Source organism: Sorghum bicolor, chromosome 5, assembly GCF_000003195.3.
Source record: "Sorghum bicolor cultivar BTx623 chromosome 5, Sorghum_bicolor_NCBIv3, whole genome shotgun sequence".
In the NCBI taxonomy this organism is placed as follows: domain Eukaryota; kingdom Viridiplantae; phylum Streptophyta; class Magnoliopsida; order Poales; family Poaceae; genus Sorghum; species Sorghum bicolor.
In genome coordinates, this window is record NC_012874.2 from 980,571 (window position 1) to 996,599 (window position 16,029).

General features: G+C 41.8%; 2 protein-coding genes and 1 non-coding gene across 3 annotated transcripts; 1 reads left to right on the plus strand and 2 right to left on the minus strand.

The window, feature by feature from the left end:
* On the plus strand, nt 1,831-3,648 carry LOC110435621 (protein Rf1, mitochondrial-like). The gene is made up of 2 exons (XM_021461362.1): nt 1,831-3,111; nt 3,449-3,648. The coding sequence occupies exons 1-2, from the start codon at nt 1,831-1,833 to the stop codon at nt 3,509-3,511; spliced, it is 1,344 nt and encodes a 447-aa protein (XP_021317037.1). The 3' UTR covers nt 3,512-3,648.
* TRNAS-UGA lies at nt 8,380-8,461 on the minus strand. Its single transcript has one exon. It is a non-coding gene; the product is annotated as a tRNA-Ser (tRNA).
* LOC8067609 (GDSL esterase/lipase At5g03610) lies at nt 10,241-11,809 on the minus strand. The gene is made up of 5 exons (XM_002450086.2): nt 11,779-11,809; nt 11,385-11,612; nt 10,974-11,245; nt 10,588-10,867; nt 10,241-10,440 (listed from the first exon to the last, which is right to left on the minus strand). The coding sequence occupies exons 1-5, from the start codon at nt 11,807-11,809 to the stop codon at nt 10,241-10,243; spliced, it is 1,011 nt and encodes a 336-aa protein (XP_002450131.2).

Consider the following 16,029-nt stretch of genomic DNA (forward strand, 5'->3'; position numbering starts at 1 on the left):
AGGACAGCAGGTTTTGGACCCAGCTTCACCATCGATCGATCAGCAAAACCCCTGGCCTGCAAGATTTTGTTGAGGCTGTCCCAATTCACTGTGTCGAATGCTTTTGCGAAATCAAGCTTTAAGTGGGTACTTTTCTCTTGTGGCAGCATTGTACCAGTTCGGTTGCATAGACAAAGAAGGTGTCAGTAATGGAACGGCCTTTGATGAAACCTGATTGGTATATATATGTTCCCTATAAAAGTTGAAATTTCTTGCTGCAGCCTTGTGGTGAGAATTTTGGAGATGATTTTGACACTGCAAAGATTGGTCTGAAACAGTCCGGTGACATCGCTCCTGGCTTCTTTGGTAGCAATAGCAAGTTGTAGGAGAGACAAGCAACCTGCAAACAATTGAGACGCGCGTTGAAGGCTCACACACAGCAATTCGTTCGAAGTTCTTGCAAGCCGGTTGCACATATCTTCTCCTTCTCCTTCTTTTTTTTTTTGAGGGGAATCCTTGCGTTGAAGGTCTTATCAAGATGTTCATGGTAGTGGAGAGAACCTGAATCAGCTGAATGAGCGCTGCGTCTCCTTCTTGCTCGTTCAGTTGGCAAAATTTTAGGATTTCGGGTACTGTAGCACTTTCGTTTGTATTAGGCTCAAAAGATTCGTCTCACAAATTATAGGTAAATTATATAATTAGTTTTTGTTTTCATCTTTATTTAATACTCCATGCATGTGTCGCAAGATTCGATCTAACGGGGAATCTAAAATTTTTGGCAAAATTTTTTAGAACTAAACAAGGCCTAAGGCTTGGTTCAGTTCGCAAAAATTTTTGGATTTCGATACTGTAGTATTTTCGTTTTTATTTGACAAACATTGTCCAATCATGAAGTAACTAGGCTTAAAAGATTCATCTTACGATTTACAGATAAACTGTGCAATTAGTTTTTGTTTTCATATATATTTAATGCATCATGCATGTGCCGTAAGATTCGATGTGATGAAGAATCTTGAAAAAATTTTGGAACTAAACAAGGCCTAAGATTACCCAAAAACACATTGGTAATCTGCAGATGTCCTCATCTCCTTATGTCCAGTATATATGGGAATGGGAAACACTAAACTGAAGCTTCCTACAGGCTTAACGATCAGAACAGTCGGTGTTACATTTCACTGCTCCCTCTGAATATCTGCTCACTACAAGTTCTCAACTCTCAAGTGTTTGGATTATGACCTAATGCTGGTATTACTACATTGACAGGGGAGCGGGCTGTGGTGGTCTCCCACGCTGCAGCCATCTTTCTAGACAACTCATTTGGGGGCGACGGGGCATCCGCCTAATAATAAGTTCAGTTCAGCTGCTCATTAGCTCGTGCAGTCATAAAGTGCAGAACGAATAATTTTGGATTCAATCGTCTTTCAAAAATGATTCTGATATTGGAACTTTAACCCAACGTTTTGTTTCCTTGGAAAGAAGTAAAAATTGGAGCTAAAATTGATTTAAATGTTGAGTTTTTTTTTTACATCAGATTTAAATGTTGAGTTGGATTTTGAAAGAGCATTCAGCTTCGTTTACTGTGGTGAAGATAAAAGACCGAATAGGCTTTGTAAAAACTTAGGCTTTGTTTAGATCCATTTTTTTTTGATTTTGACATAAACACTTTCGTTTGTATTTGACAATTATTGTCCAAACATAGACCAGCCTCAAAAAATTCGTCTCGTAAATTATAGACAAACTATGTAATTAGTTATTTTTTTATTTATATTTAATACACTATAAATGTGCCGCAAGATTCGATATAATGAAAAGTCATGAAAATTTTAGATTTTGGGGCGAACTAAACGAGGCATGAAGATCTGTAAAAACTTTTTAAATCAGATTAATATCACTATTGATTTAAATAATAAAAAAATTAAAAGTATAAAAAAAACGTTTTCTGAGAGAACGCGCGCTGCGGCTGCTGTTCTTCCCCCCCTACTCCTCGCCCACCTCACTGGGCTGCTGCTTCTCTGCTTCCCCGATCCAGAGACTGACGCGGCGGCGCCGTCCGTGCCTCTCGTCGCCCGCCGGGCCCGTAGCCGCGCCCCGTCGGCCATCGACATGTCGCGCCGCGTGAGCACCGCCGTCAGCGACCGGTGCTTGGAGCTGGAGCGCATCATCGGCGCCCGCGCCCGCGCAGGAAGCCTCAGCGTCGACGACGCACTCAAGCTGTTCGACGAATTTCTCCACCACGCTAGGCCTGCCTCGATCATCGCCTTCAACCAGCTCCTCGCCGCCGTCTCCAGTGCCTCGCGCCGGGGATCATCCTCCACCTCAGAGCTCGTCGTCTCCTGCTTCAACCGGATGATCCGTGACTGCTGCAGCAAGGTGGCTCCGGATGTTTTCACCTACAGCATCCTCGTCGGCTGCTTCTGCCGCATGGGCCGTCTGGAGCATGGCTTCGCCGCCTTTGGCCTCATCCTTAAGACGGGCTGGAGGGTGAATGATGTAGTAGTCGTCAATCGACTGCTCAAGGGCCTCTGTGACGCAAAGAGGGTGGGCGAGGCCATGGGCGTTTTGCTCCGACGAATGTCTGAGCTTGGCTGCACGCCGAATGTAGTATCGTACAATACACTTCTCAAGGGTTTCTGCGATGAAAACAGAGCTGAGGAGGCACTTGAGCTGCTCCACATGATGGCTGATGGTCAAGTTAGAAGCTGCCCACCAAATTTGGTGTCCTACAACACTGTCATCAATGGTTTCTTTACTGAGGGTCAAGTGGACAAAGCTTACAACCTGTTTCTTGACATGACGGATCAGGGGATTCCACCGAATGTTGTGACATACACCATAGTAATTGATGGCCTGTGCAAAGCTCAAGTGGTTGACAGGGCCGAGGGTGTATTTCAGCAGATGATTGATAAAGGTGTAAGGCCCAACATTGTGACGTACACATGTCTGATCCATGGATATCTCTCTATAGGACAGTGGAAAGAGGTGGTTCGAATGCTCAAAGAAATGTCTGCACATGGTCTTGAGCCAGATTGTTTTACTTATGGTTTACTGCTGGACTATCTATGCAAGAAGGGAAAATGCACAGAAGCCAGGAAGCTTTTTGATTCTATGATTAGGAAGGGCATAAAACCTGATGTAAGTATCTATGGCATTATACTTCATGGATATGCTACCAAAGGTGCTCTTTCTGAAATGCATAGTTTCCTAGATTTGATGGTAGGAAATGGTATTTCACCTAACCATTACATCTTCAACATAGTGTTCTGCGCATTTGCTAAAAAGGCAATGATAGGCGAGGCAATGGATATATTTAACAAAATGAGGCAGCAGGGATTGAGTCCTAATGTAGTCAATTATGCAACACTAATAGATGCACTATGCAAGTTAGGCAGGGTGGATGACGCTGAGCTGAAATTCAATCAGATGATTAATGAAGGAGTGGCTCCTAACATTGTTGTTTTTACTTCCCTAGTTTATGGACTCTGCACCATTGACAAATGGGAGAAAGCTGGGGAATTATTTTTTGAAATGGTGAATCAAGGAATTCATCCCAATGTCGTGTTCTTCAACACAATAATGTGTAACTTATGCACAGAAGGACGGGTGATGAAAGCTCAGAGGCTCATCGACTTGATGGAACGTGTGGGCACAAGGCCTGATATTATCTCATATAATGCATTAATACGTGGCCATTGCTTAGTTGGTAAAACTGATGAAGCATCAAAGTTACTTGATATTATGCTCTCAGTTGGCTTGAAACCTAATGAATGCACTTATAATACTTTGCTTCATGGCTACTGTAGAGATGGCAGGATAGATGATGCATATAGTGTTTTTCAAGAAATGCTGAGCAATGGCATTACGCCTGTAGTTGTGACTTATAATACAATACTTCATGGATTGTTTAAAACCAGGAGGTTTTCTGAAGCAAAGGAACTCTATCTCAATATGATCACAAGTGGAAAACAATGGAGCATTTACACATACAACATAATTCTAAATGGTCTGTCCAAAAATAATTGTGTTGATGAAGCATTGAAAATGTTTCAGAGCCTGTGTTCTAAGGATCTTCAAGTTGACATTATTACTTTCAACATCATGATTGGTGCTTTGCTCAAAGATGGCAGAAAGGAAGATGCCATGAATTTGTTTGCTACTATCTCTGCTAATGGTTTGGTTCCAGATGTTACGACCTACCGCTTGATTGCAGAAAACCTTATTGAAGAAGGGTCGCTAGAGGAGTTTGACGGTATGTTTTCAGAAATGGAAAAGAGTGGCTGTGCCCCAAACTCACTTATGCTAAATTTTCTAGTTAGAAGGCTGTTGCTTAGAGGTGATATAAGCAGGGCTGGGGCTTACCTCTCCAAAATTGATGAGAAGAACTTCTCACTTGAGGCTTCCACTACTTCCATGCTTATATCGCTTTTCTCGAGGGAGGAACACCAAGCAAAGTCCCTGCCTGAAAAGTATCATTTCCTCAATGAAGCTAAGAAATGAATGTTATGTCAGAAAATGAATTCAGTTTTCAATTGGGCTGATCATCTTTATGTGCCATGTGGATTTGTTGGAGTAACTATTGTGGCTCATGTTTTTTTTTGCCATGCTTTGTGGTATGTTTTGAATTAGAGAAATGCCTCTTGTTGGCGTACTTCAGCATCAAGTTTATCAACAGGTAAAAATGATCCTGTGGCCAATCCTAGTTAGCTTCAGCAGGATTCAGTTTACAAATTAATGAGTAACACTGTAGTCTACCTTTTATTATTGCATAATTTGCGAAGAAACCCTGCACTCCCAGCCATATAATCGATCATATGTACCTCTTAATCATTCATGTGATTCTATAATATAGCTTGGCTATCTTCCTCCACTGTTAGCACAATGTGAACATTCCCAATCCCAGCTCTAGCACTGGCACTATATTTCTGGCCAAAAACTGATGATGAACCTTGTAAGGTCCCCCCCCCCCCGCGGCTGTCAAGAGAAGCCAAGCCTGCTGCTTTCTACTCTTCTGATTTGTAGCGAGCTGTTGAGACTGCAGAGATCATAGCAAAAGCTTGTGGTGTATCAAATGTAAGTGCTCCCTGCGCGTTTCTTTTACACGCGCGTGTAGTTACTCTTATCTATGTATCTCTAGATTTAAGGTGTATATGACCGGACGAAATATATATAGACAAAGTATATGATCATACTAGACCATCTAGAGTGATATGTATGTTAAGTATGCATACATACATAGAGTATATGGTTATACTTATTGTATATAATATAGTAGTGGCATTTTAGTAATATATTTAAAATATAATTTTTTTTGAAAAATTTTCGCGTGGTAAGATCCTGAGTATCTTAATATGAGTATATAAACATACTCAAACTGATAAACAAGTATGAATACATACACAATGTAGTTTATGAAGATGAGAGTAACTACACGTACGTGTACAAAGGAATTTCCCTATATATATATATATATATATATATATATATATATATATATATATATATATATATATATATATATATATATATTTCAAAAAAAAAGTAGAATACGTACACTACATTTTGTATCTGTTCCCCTCTCAAGCGTCAACAACAATTTGTCTGTCTCAGGTGATGATGAATGAGGCGCAGCCTCAAGTTGGCCTCAAGTGGGATGATGCTGTGGCTAAGAGTCCAGATTCTTTCAGGGGCTTTGATATCTTCAAAGTCACCGAGGGTTCTGATCCTGACAGCAGAAATCAAGAACTGCCCGTAAGTTTGCTGCTTTTTGTCCAGATTGGAATGGTAACAGCCGAGTTGTACAGCTACTATACTGTACCATATTTCAGTTGTAGAATTGCATGGAACCGCAACACTTGTCATTGTGCGTTTTCAGTCTTGTTCATCCTCTGTTTTACAAGTCACAGTGGCTTCTGTTTATTTCAGATCTTGAATTGACTGAAGCCATGCGGGACTATTAGCGCTGCTTTCAACCTGCTGTTGCTAGTTAAAACTGAACAGGATGTGTTCAAAACAACACAAAATTTCCTCTTAGCCACTTACAGCAATGCTAAATCTATATCTATACATCTGTACCCCATTTGAAGATCTTATCAAAACCTGTAATTCTGTCCAGGGTGGTGGAGAGAGCCCGGATCAGTTGAATGAGTGCTGTCTCCTACTTGAATAAGATTGTCCAAGAACACATTGGTAATCTGCAAATCTCATTCTTAACCTTCTTCCCCCAAGAACACATTGGTACCAGCTAATGTCCTCATCTCCTCGTGCAAATACGGGAGACACTAAACTGAAGCTTCAAATAGGCTTAACAATCAGAACAATCTATATTACATTTCACTGCTCACCACAAGTTCTGAACTGTGCAAGTTTTTTTATTCTCTCCAAATGCTGTTACCACATTGACAGGGGAGTGGGTTGTGGTGGTCTCCCGTGATGCAGCCATACTGGGGCTCTGCCGGCACACTGACCCACCCAACAGCTCCATCCGTAGGCATATTCCCAACACTTCGCTGAATGTTTTTGGTGTATCTGGCGTCACCGGGCAGTGGACCCTCGAGAGGTGTGGAGATGTCAACCATCTCAAGGGACCTCGTTTGGGGCAACGGGACCTCGGCGTAACAACTAACAAGTGCAGCTGCTCATTAGCTCATGCCGTCACACGGTTCAGCACAAGTAACTTTGGATTGAATGATCTTCAAAATTTGATTCTGATAATGGAACTTTATTTATTCCATTGTTTAGAAAAGAACCAATAATTGGATTTTGAAACAGCATTGAGCTTCGTTTGGCACCTGTCGGCGAAAATGAAGGACTGAAGAACAGGTGACTAGGAAGGTGAACTAGGAGCCTGCCAATAAGCATTATGTTAAAAGACTTGAATCCTCAACTGTGCTGATACATCTTCAAGTGACATGTAAATTTCTGGAGTGGTTATATCTGTCTCCTGATCTAATTTACTGACCATGATATGTGGCCTCCTTTGTTTGAACAAACAATCGAGGGATATGGTGCCCTGTCAGTGCACGTCAATTTTTTTTCTAGATTTCAGGGGTGGGGTAGTGTGTGTGTGTGTGTGTGGGTGTGGGTGGGTGTGTGTTGGGGGGAGGGGTGCTAGATTAAGGCAATACTGCAATAGGTCTTACAGCATTGGCTTGGCAGCCTACATGACTTTCCAGATTTCAGCGTATAAGAAGGAATAGGATTTACAGCATTAGGAACTATATGTTATTTGTATAGCTTCCTGGAACAGGCTACACCAAAGCATGTGCAACTGGCTTTTGTGTCCTAGGGAGCCTTGCCTTCCACTGTTTGGCTTCAGTTGTGCAAGAGATTAGGAGTTGATCGTCTCAGCCCTGCAAACAGCTCTATTCCGGTGCTTCCATAGCTGCCAGCAACATAACGCCACGAGCATACTGTGCTGCTGCTGTGGTGTGGCTTTGATCTTCAGGAAGGAGTTGCTGATTGTGGTAGTTGCACGCCTAAGGCCTCCCAAAATTCAACGGCTTCCACACATTCGAACAGGAGATGATCAGTTTTTTCTGGGTGTAGCATTTGGCCAAACGAATTCAGATGCCGGATCAGAAAGTTGTCCCCCTGCATCCAGAAGTTTATGTATAGTCGAAGTGTCAATTTTTCCAGGTCCACAGCTAAAGGGCTATTGTCGTTGATCCTCTTCATTTTCAGACAAATTTGTTTGCTAAATGATTGATCTCGATGTCACGTGAGCGAGCTCCAAGATAGCCGGTGCCGACATTCGTGCAACGAAAAGAGTTTTGAAGATTGGAGTGGATTGCCTGACTGACCGATGCCTCCTCTTGAGTGCAGTGGGAAAAAGGAGCTGGGAAGCCATCTGTCAGAGCGTCCTCACCAGTCCATACATCAATCCAGAACAAAATTTGATCTTCCATTCCCCAGATCAACTGCCTGATATAGAGGAAGAAATGGCCTTGCATTGCAGATCTCTCTTCGGAGTTGCCAGGTTAGCTCGTTGTCTGATCCATGAAACAGGTTTGGATGAAGCAACAATCACGTACATGGATATCTATATCTTATATTTTTTATAAAACAAAACCCCACTACATATTTCTTTTAACCTATCAAACATCCACTATCACACGCATTAAAATCCATTAGCTCATGAAATTGTAATGTCTATGTCAAGTCATCTAACATGCAAGATATCTAACTAAATAATAGATATCCTAATTTATTTATATTTTTTCTGCATACCCGTTTGTGACAACGTACGAGAAATTCTCCTAGTTTGTTTATATGCACTTGTAAAAGACGACTGAATCAGGCCTTGTTCAGTTCCCAAAATTTTAGGTTTTTGAATATTGTAGTACTTGAACTGACTAAGCTCAAAAAATTGATCTGCCAAGCACAAATTGAAGGGGAAAAAAATTGCGTCGACAGCAGGGTTCGAACCTGCGCGGGCGTAGCCCAACAGATTTCAAGTCTGTCTCCTTAACCACTCGGACATATCGACGAAGCTGTGTTTCTAACGTTGTTTATCTTAATTTATGAACCACACTCACGGTCAAAGCACTGATGAGGACCTCACGACATGAGCGAAGGACTGAATCTTTCATCAAATCTTCAGGGATAGGAAAACAGAACCGGGGCTGCAGCGCCCGTGTGCCCGTCGGCGAAGGGTGCCGACAGAGACAGATCCCTCGTCCACCCAAGGAAAGAAGAGATGCATGGTGTTTCGGATAGCATTTCAGTTATCAAGGACTCCCGCCATACTTGAAATAGTTGACGTTCAAATTTGACGCTACTGCCCCTCTGCTGCTGTGCCTGCATTCATTGCCTCTGCAGGCGTGCATGCCAGCGCCGTGCCATGCAGCCAACCACGCTCGCTGCCCGTATGCAAAAACGCGCTGGATGAAAAAAGTGTGCATGTGTGAGGCTTCGAACTGATGAACTCAAGCTCCACACCCCCACGAGCTCACCATATGAACTGGAAAGAGTGCACTTGTATCCTATTTAATAAGGGCAAAACAGAAAAAATACCCTCTAATTAATCACTCCTTGGTTACCACAATTATGTCCTAAACGTCAAGAATTTCGGGTATGGAGGGAGTATTCAAGTCTTTTCTAAAGCACAGAGGATGCAATGGCTCCTCTATCGAATCTATTAGACATTTAGCATTCTCTCACAACAAATTAATAAACAATACTTTCAGCAATGATTTTTTAGCCAAACGAATAGGCTCAGTCACTTAGCTCATATATATACATTTCGTTATAACTTTTATCGTAAGAAAGATGAGTTTTTTGCCTGTATGACGAAACTTTTGATAGATGAGAAGTTATGGGAAGTGTTTTGTTTATGGTTTCGATCTACTTTTTGGTTTTGACTAGCTCCTATTGCTATACTTTTATGGATTTATATAATCAAGACAATGTGGTGCAGCCAGCTAGTTTACATGACGGGATGCAAAATAAGAATCTAAAATCTTAGATGAATGCAGCTATTTAGAGATGTACAGCGTGCGAGTTACCATCGAGCCAATCCTAACTCGTTGAGATTTTTGCACACCTGCGCTTATTTTATATATAGCAAGGCCTGGGAGGCTAAATTACAACTACACATGCATGTCAATCATATATAGTAGTCGAATTGATAGGTTATTTGGGCTGGGACCTAGGATTTAGGATCATCAAAACTGACTTTGAGAAGACATTGATAAAATAGAACTTCAAGCCATGTTAACCCTGATGAAGGCCAAAGGGTTTGGGCACAAGTGGCTTAGTTGGATGGAAGCAATTTTCACTTCTGCTGTTGTCCTCCAAAATGGAGTGCCTAGTAAGACTTTCAATTGCAAGAGAGGGGTCACATACGGTGACCCTCTATCACCTTTGCTTTTTGTTCTAGCAGCACATTTTCTCCAATCCATGATCAACAAGGCAAAAAATATGGGCGTAATAATATGCATGTTTTTTGCTCTGGAGAAAACACTAAATAAATGCCATAAATGCCTTAGCGCCCACTACTATTTGCAACACATACTGATGGTAGGTATAATAATAATAGGAAACACAATGACACAGCAAGCTTCAACACACGCCAAAATCTTAAAGAAAACCAAACAATCCAGAACCTTATCTAGTATCGTATATATAGTAACGGCAACTGATGCTAACGAACTAATAACTAACTAACAATAATAATAAGTTTATTAAGAGGATCGGATCCATATATAGAGACAGAGGCTAGCAATAAGCTGCAAGGTCTACTACTAGTAGAGAGACGAGGAGCTAGCTAGGCAGCAGCCAGGAAGTTCTGGATGTTTGCTTGGAGTCGATCCATGACGGCCTCCCATCCAGCTTGGGTAGGGTTCTCGTTGTCCCAGTAGAAGGACTTGTCGGGGTTGGCGCACACGGTGTACTGAGCTCTGCCGTTGCCGTCGACCTGGCCACAGTAGGCTTTGTGCTCCGAGGTGTCACAGCACGGCGTGGAGCCTGCATATATGCCAACAATAATAAACAAGTGCATGCATGTTTTTAGGCTAGCTAGCTAGCTTGATGTATAGATACATAGATTACATACATACACATATACATTGAATAATTGATCTGAATTAAAGTAGCAGACATGCATGGTCGTACCAGACATGGATCGTGCAAGGGTGTCGAAGGTGCTGTAGAGGTCGAGGACGAGGACGTCTTGCAGCCCATCGAGCTTGCGCCTGAGGAGCGTGTTGTGGGTGGTGGCGACCGTGTTGCCAACGTCGTCACACTGCGCGTAGCCGACCGACTGTCTGGCGCGCCACGGCGAGCAGCCCAGCGGGGGCATCGAGTTCACCACCACCTTGGACACACCCATACCCTGCAGCCTTTTCACGCCCTCCACGATGCCGTCTGTCACGTCCTCAATGTAGGCGTCGAGCTGCAAATTAGCATGTATGTATCATTGTTAGTTTTTATAAATATGTCTAACTATTTAATGTGACGGACGGTAAATTTTATCGTCCGTAAAACAGGCCCTTAATTACTTGGCTGGTGGTGTCGCTGGCGTGCGAGTAGTCGTGGCCGTTGGAGACTGAGAGAAGCGCGACTGAATTCTCTAGCTGGTCGTCGTCGACGGATCCGCGATCTACAAACTCACCAAACTGGCTGATCTGCTCGCGCAGCGACAGCTCCTCCTCCTGCCGCCCGTTCATGACGCCCGAGAAGGGCACGGCGAAGTTGACGCCAGTCTCAACCTCAGCCCTAGTCGGTAGGGAGCTGAACACCGGAGGGGACTCATCCATCCCCAGCATCTGTGCTGCAAATCAATTAAACAACAAGACAAATTAAACAAGATCGATCGATGCCAGCATCTCTATCTACTTCAGTACGTACGTGACGTTATATGTATGTATGTATGTATGCCAGTCGTGTGGTGAACGTGTGTATGTACATACCCAGGTAATCGGACTGCACTAGACCGTCGGAGAGGCGGCCGGTTGCTTGGTTGGCATGGGACGAGTCGGAGCTTCCGTAGGGGTAGTACCACCCACGCGACGCCCTGCTCACTGGCCCTGATGATTTCGCAAGGTTTCCGGCATCCACGAACGAGTCGCCGAAGACAAAGAGCGTGTAATCCTTGCGCCGCCGTTCGCGGTGGCGCCGGCACTCCACATCACGACCACCTGCATTATATATATATATATATATGGTTATATATGCATGCATTGCCGATCGAGATCATCAGCGTTTCGTCGACGACGACGATGAGTGCGTATATATATATCCCAAAACAGATTTAATTTATTTGCATCGAGATCGATATGATAACAACGACGATCGACGACTCACCGTCGAGGATGAGGAGGAGGAGGAAGCACATCGTCAACACAGCCTTCATGCTTGACATTATGATGAGGGTGGTTACGAAGGACCTGATGATGGTTGAAGAAGGAAGGTATAGGTTAGGAAGGTCGTTGTTTTTTTTAGCAATGGGCGATGGCTATATATATTAGATACGTCTGGGGTAGGGTACGACCGATATACGATACCGGAGGAACTTGGTTACCCGTACGTAATCTTCTAGGAGTACACCTAAAAAATTACAAACATTATTGTCCCAGCTTAATTAATCCGGCTCCGGTACGACTCCCGCGTCACCACACATATACACCCGCGCGCGTACGACCATGTGGATCTGCCCAAGTTTAACGTTAACAGGCTCCTGCAGTCCCGTGTCGCCTCAGCCCGGGTCCCATATAAATTATTAGGTGTCCACGTTCCTATAAATTAGAAACTACCTGGAAACACATTGGTTGTAGAGATTATTTCCTTGTACTAACTAATAACACGACCAACCGACAGACCCTATAAATCAGGCGCGGATCGGAGGAGACGCAAACCATAGATCGACATGTCCGTTTTTTTTTTTCTGTTTTATGTAATCAGCTATAAAATATTTAAACATCTATTCAATACAAGGGCACTCACAATGCAGGCTTTATCATAGAATTCAAAGTTATTTATTACCTCGAACAATGTGGACTTAGAGTCTAAATAAGACTTGGAGTCTTATTTTTTTCTACCTGTTTCTTCAATAAATATGCGGCCACATCACCAAAATACCATAAATAATATGTAATCAATTGTCTTGGACTCTGTGATAGAGTCTTGCATTGTGAGAGTCTAAAGTTATTTATTACCTCGAACAATATGGACTTAGAGTTTAAATAAGACTTTAGAGTCTTATTTTTTCAACCTATTTCTTCAATAAATATGCTACCATATTAATAAAATACAATAAATAATATGTAATTAATTGATTTGGACTCTGTGATAGAGTCTTGCATTATAAGTACTCTAATATTCTTACATAACTCAGCTATATAAAATATTTAAACATGACGTGTTTCCTCACGCCAAAAGCCATAGCGCCAAGATCAGGATCCATATTTTAGAAAGGATATCAGTATTGCCGTATTTATGTATATCATTGAAAAAAGGGCTAAAAACCAAAAAAGAGCGTCTGTGTGCTGCAAATCCCCCCTTCTCGGGTCTGCTAGGGTTCGATTGAGCGGACCTAATCCTCTGTCCGATGTTTTCCGCCCAATTAATTCCCGCCAAAATAGAGTGGGCGCACGCAAACCTGCAAGACAGCAAGTATTATAGTGGGCTGTAAGCCGGCTACATGCTGAGGTGGAGGAGAGAAGGGAGAAAAGAGAGGAGAAGCAGGCTGTAAACTTACAGACAGCTTAGGCACAGAAACCAAGAAATTTTGTAAGCTTACAGTCAGTTTTGACCATGTATTAATAGTGAATAACTAACTATTGTATGGGTGAGCTAGGAGAAGGCTGCAATGAACCTTATAGCCACCAAGTGAGCTATATTATTAAACTTGCTTTCACGCGCACAGGTAGCTGATGATTGACTGTCCATCCTGCAGGGCCCACACCCACCTCACTGACATCAGCTATGAGATGACACATGCAAATAAGTTTTGACCAACTAAAGAAAGTAATATCCGATTCCAAACTAAATTTTAATTGCACCGTTAGATTTCTTACAATAAATCCTTCAAAACAAAATCCTACATGAATATATTTTGATAAAATTTTAGTAACGAATATTTATCATATAAAGATTGAACATTTTATTTTATTGAGCAGATATGATATTCTAGGTTTACAAAGCAATATTCCGTCTTTAAAAGAACAATGTTCCGTCTTCATAAAAATAATGTTCATGTTTTAGGTTCATGAAATTAGTTTATAATATACACAAAAATAAATAAATAGTATATAACATAAATAAATAAATAATAATAAAACTAGAGCAAAACAAAAAAGAGAAAAAAATAAAAACACATAATAGAGAAATTTTAAAAGAACATCGCATGTATACTTTCCAAAAATATTCTAAAAAGCTATAGAATATGTATACTAAGTGAGCAATGTTAAATACACTACAGAACCTCACTAAAACACACTATAAAACATCATATACATATTACGTGAACATCACTAAATACACTATATGACATCATGTGTATGGTGTTTGAGCATAAAAAAACATCATAGAACATCATATATGTACTATGAGAACATCGTAAAATACACCATAGAACATAATATATATACTACATGAACATCAGAAAAAGTCATAGAACATGACATGTATACTACATGAACATCACATGTATACTAATTAAGTAAGATAAAGTATAAAATAAAAATTCCATGAAAATCATAAAGACAAATAGGATAAACAAATAAATAAATAATATATAAACAAAAAATAATAAAAAAATAAATGAAACAAAAACAAAAGATATCATCGGTCCACGTGTTTGCATGTAGATTTTCTAGTTTTTCTTCCTACATAATTAATATTGGTCCATTAAAAATATTCAACAACCACCATATGATCAATACCTACATTTGTTGTGCTTCAACCGCATGCATGCATACATGCGTGCCACAAAAACGATCTGATAAACATCATTATAACTGACTTTGGATTAATGTGTTGCCAAATAAAATAAAAATAAAAAAAATAAAGAAATAAAATATAAAATAATAAGAAATGAAAAAATGAAGGATGAAAAAAGGAATAGAAAAATAAATAAAGAAAATAAAAGAAAAAAATAAATGAAGATAGAAATAACTTCGTACGGGAATCATCGACCGAAGGCTCCGTTCGTACGTTCGGACAGGATGATTCCCGCCGCTCCCCCCCCCCCTCTCGTCGGGTCGACTCAATTCTAGGATTTCACAACCTTTGTGGCAGATCCTACACCAAGGTCAAGGTGCACGTTTCAGTTTTGTGCTTATTATGTTTGTTCCATCCAAATGTGATGGTCCCTTGTTATTAGTGGATATAAAATGCTTTTTTTTGTTTGCTTCAGAATTACCCAAAACAGGAGAACTGAGGTGGCAAAGCGTGTTTAGAAACAACAAACACAGCACGAGCATCTCCAAGAGTTTGTCAAAACCACTTGCTATCCTTGGTTTTTTTGGCAAAACTAGAAAAATCAAACTCCAACGGTTGGGCATATGGCTTGGCAAATTTTTCCAACTTGCCATCCACCGGTCGTTCACGCGCATATTTGCGAGTGGTAGGGGACTTGCCATCCCGTGAATCGCCGGCCCCGCCTCCTCTCCCGCGCGCAGATGGAACTTTCACCCTACATTTGCTGCGCCACCAGGCCTCGTACCGCTTCATATATCCTGTCGCGACTCGAAGAGCTAGCTGCGCCGGCGTCTTCCTCGCGAGGATTGGATCCAGATCCCATCGCGAAGTGCCTCCTGGACTCGAACAGACACAGTCACCGTGGTCGGCCTCCTCCCGATCCTGAGGTACGTCATCCTTGATCTGATCTCAGTCCAACTCCATGCCTTGATTTGGTTCCGGTAGGGTTCATATGCCTTGATTTGATTTAGCGATGATGGTTCATATGCCTTGAATGATTCCGCTGGCTTGCTGGCTTGCCTTGGACTCGCTGACTCGATGAACAGGATTGCGGCTGGATCAGAGATCGATGTTGGGGGCCAGCGGAGGATGAGATTTGGGTGGCTGCAGGAAGCGGCGATGTGTGGCGGCGCGCAGCAAGGCGAGGAGTGTCGCGGGCGGCCAGTGAAGCGTCGAACAAAATTAGTTGACGGAGGTTTAGAAGTGGGCCTACTTTTTAAGTTTTAACAAGCTTATATAGCAAACTATTGGAGAGACTATAAAATTTCATTTGCTATATGTTTTAGCAACTTGTCAAATCATAAGATTTAGCAAGTGAGTTTTGGCAAACTCTTGGAGATGCTCTCAAGCTATTGTTGACTGATGAGGATGACAACAATGACAACAAACATTGAATCGAAACTCCATCAGCAAAGAGTCAAGCATTTCAGGAGGAAAGCATATCAAGATGGTTGGGATGATGATAATGTTTTAACCCCTCCCCCCCCCCCCCCCCACCCCCCACACGCACCCACGCGTCTGCCTGCTTTTACGTACAGTGACTGTAACTCATGATGTTATATTCAGGAAAAAGTAACAAAGGATTCTGATATATATTGTTCGGCAATGCTGTTCTGGTGAAGAAAATGTAACAAT

Excerpts from the sequence above, each read along its gene's own strand:
- LOC110435621 (XM_021461362.1), top strand. The coding sequence starts at position 1,831 with ATGAAGATCTGTAAAAACTTTTTAAATCAGATTAATATCACTATTGAT. Across the intron at positions 3,112-3,448 it reads GGAAGGGCATAAAACCTGAT|TTTATGGACTCTGCACCATT; the intron begins GTAAGTATCTAT and ends TTACTTCCCTAG.
- LOC8067609 (XM_002450086.2), bottom strand. The coding sequence starts at position 11,809 with ATGTGCTTCCTCCTCCTCCTCATCCTCGACG. Across the intron at positions 11,613-11,778 it reads CCTCCTCCTCATCCTCGACG|GTGGTCGTGATGTGGAGTGC; the intron begins GTGAGTCGTCGA and ends TATATAATGCAG. Across the intron at positions 10,441-10,587 it reads CCTTGCACGATCCATGTCTG|GCTCCACGCCGTGCTGTGAC; the intron begins GTACGACCATGC and ends GCATATATGCAG.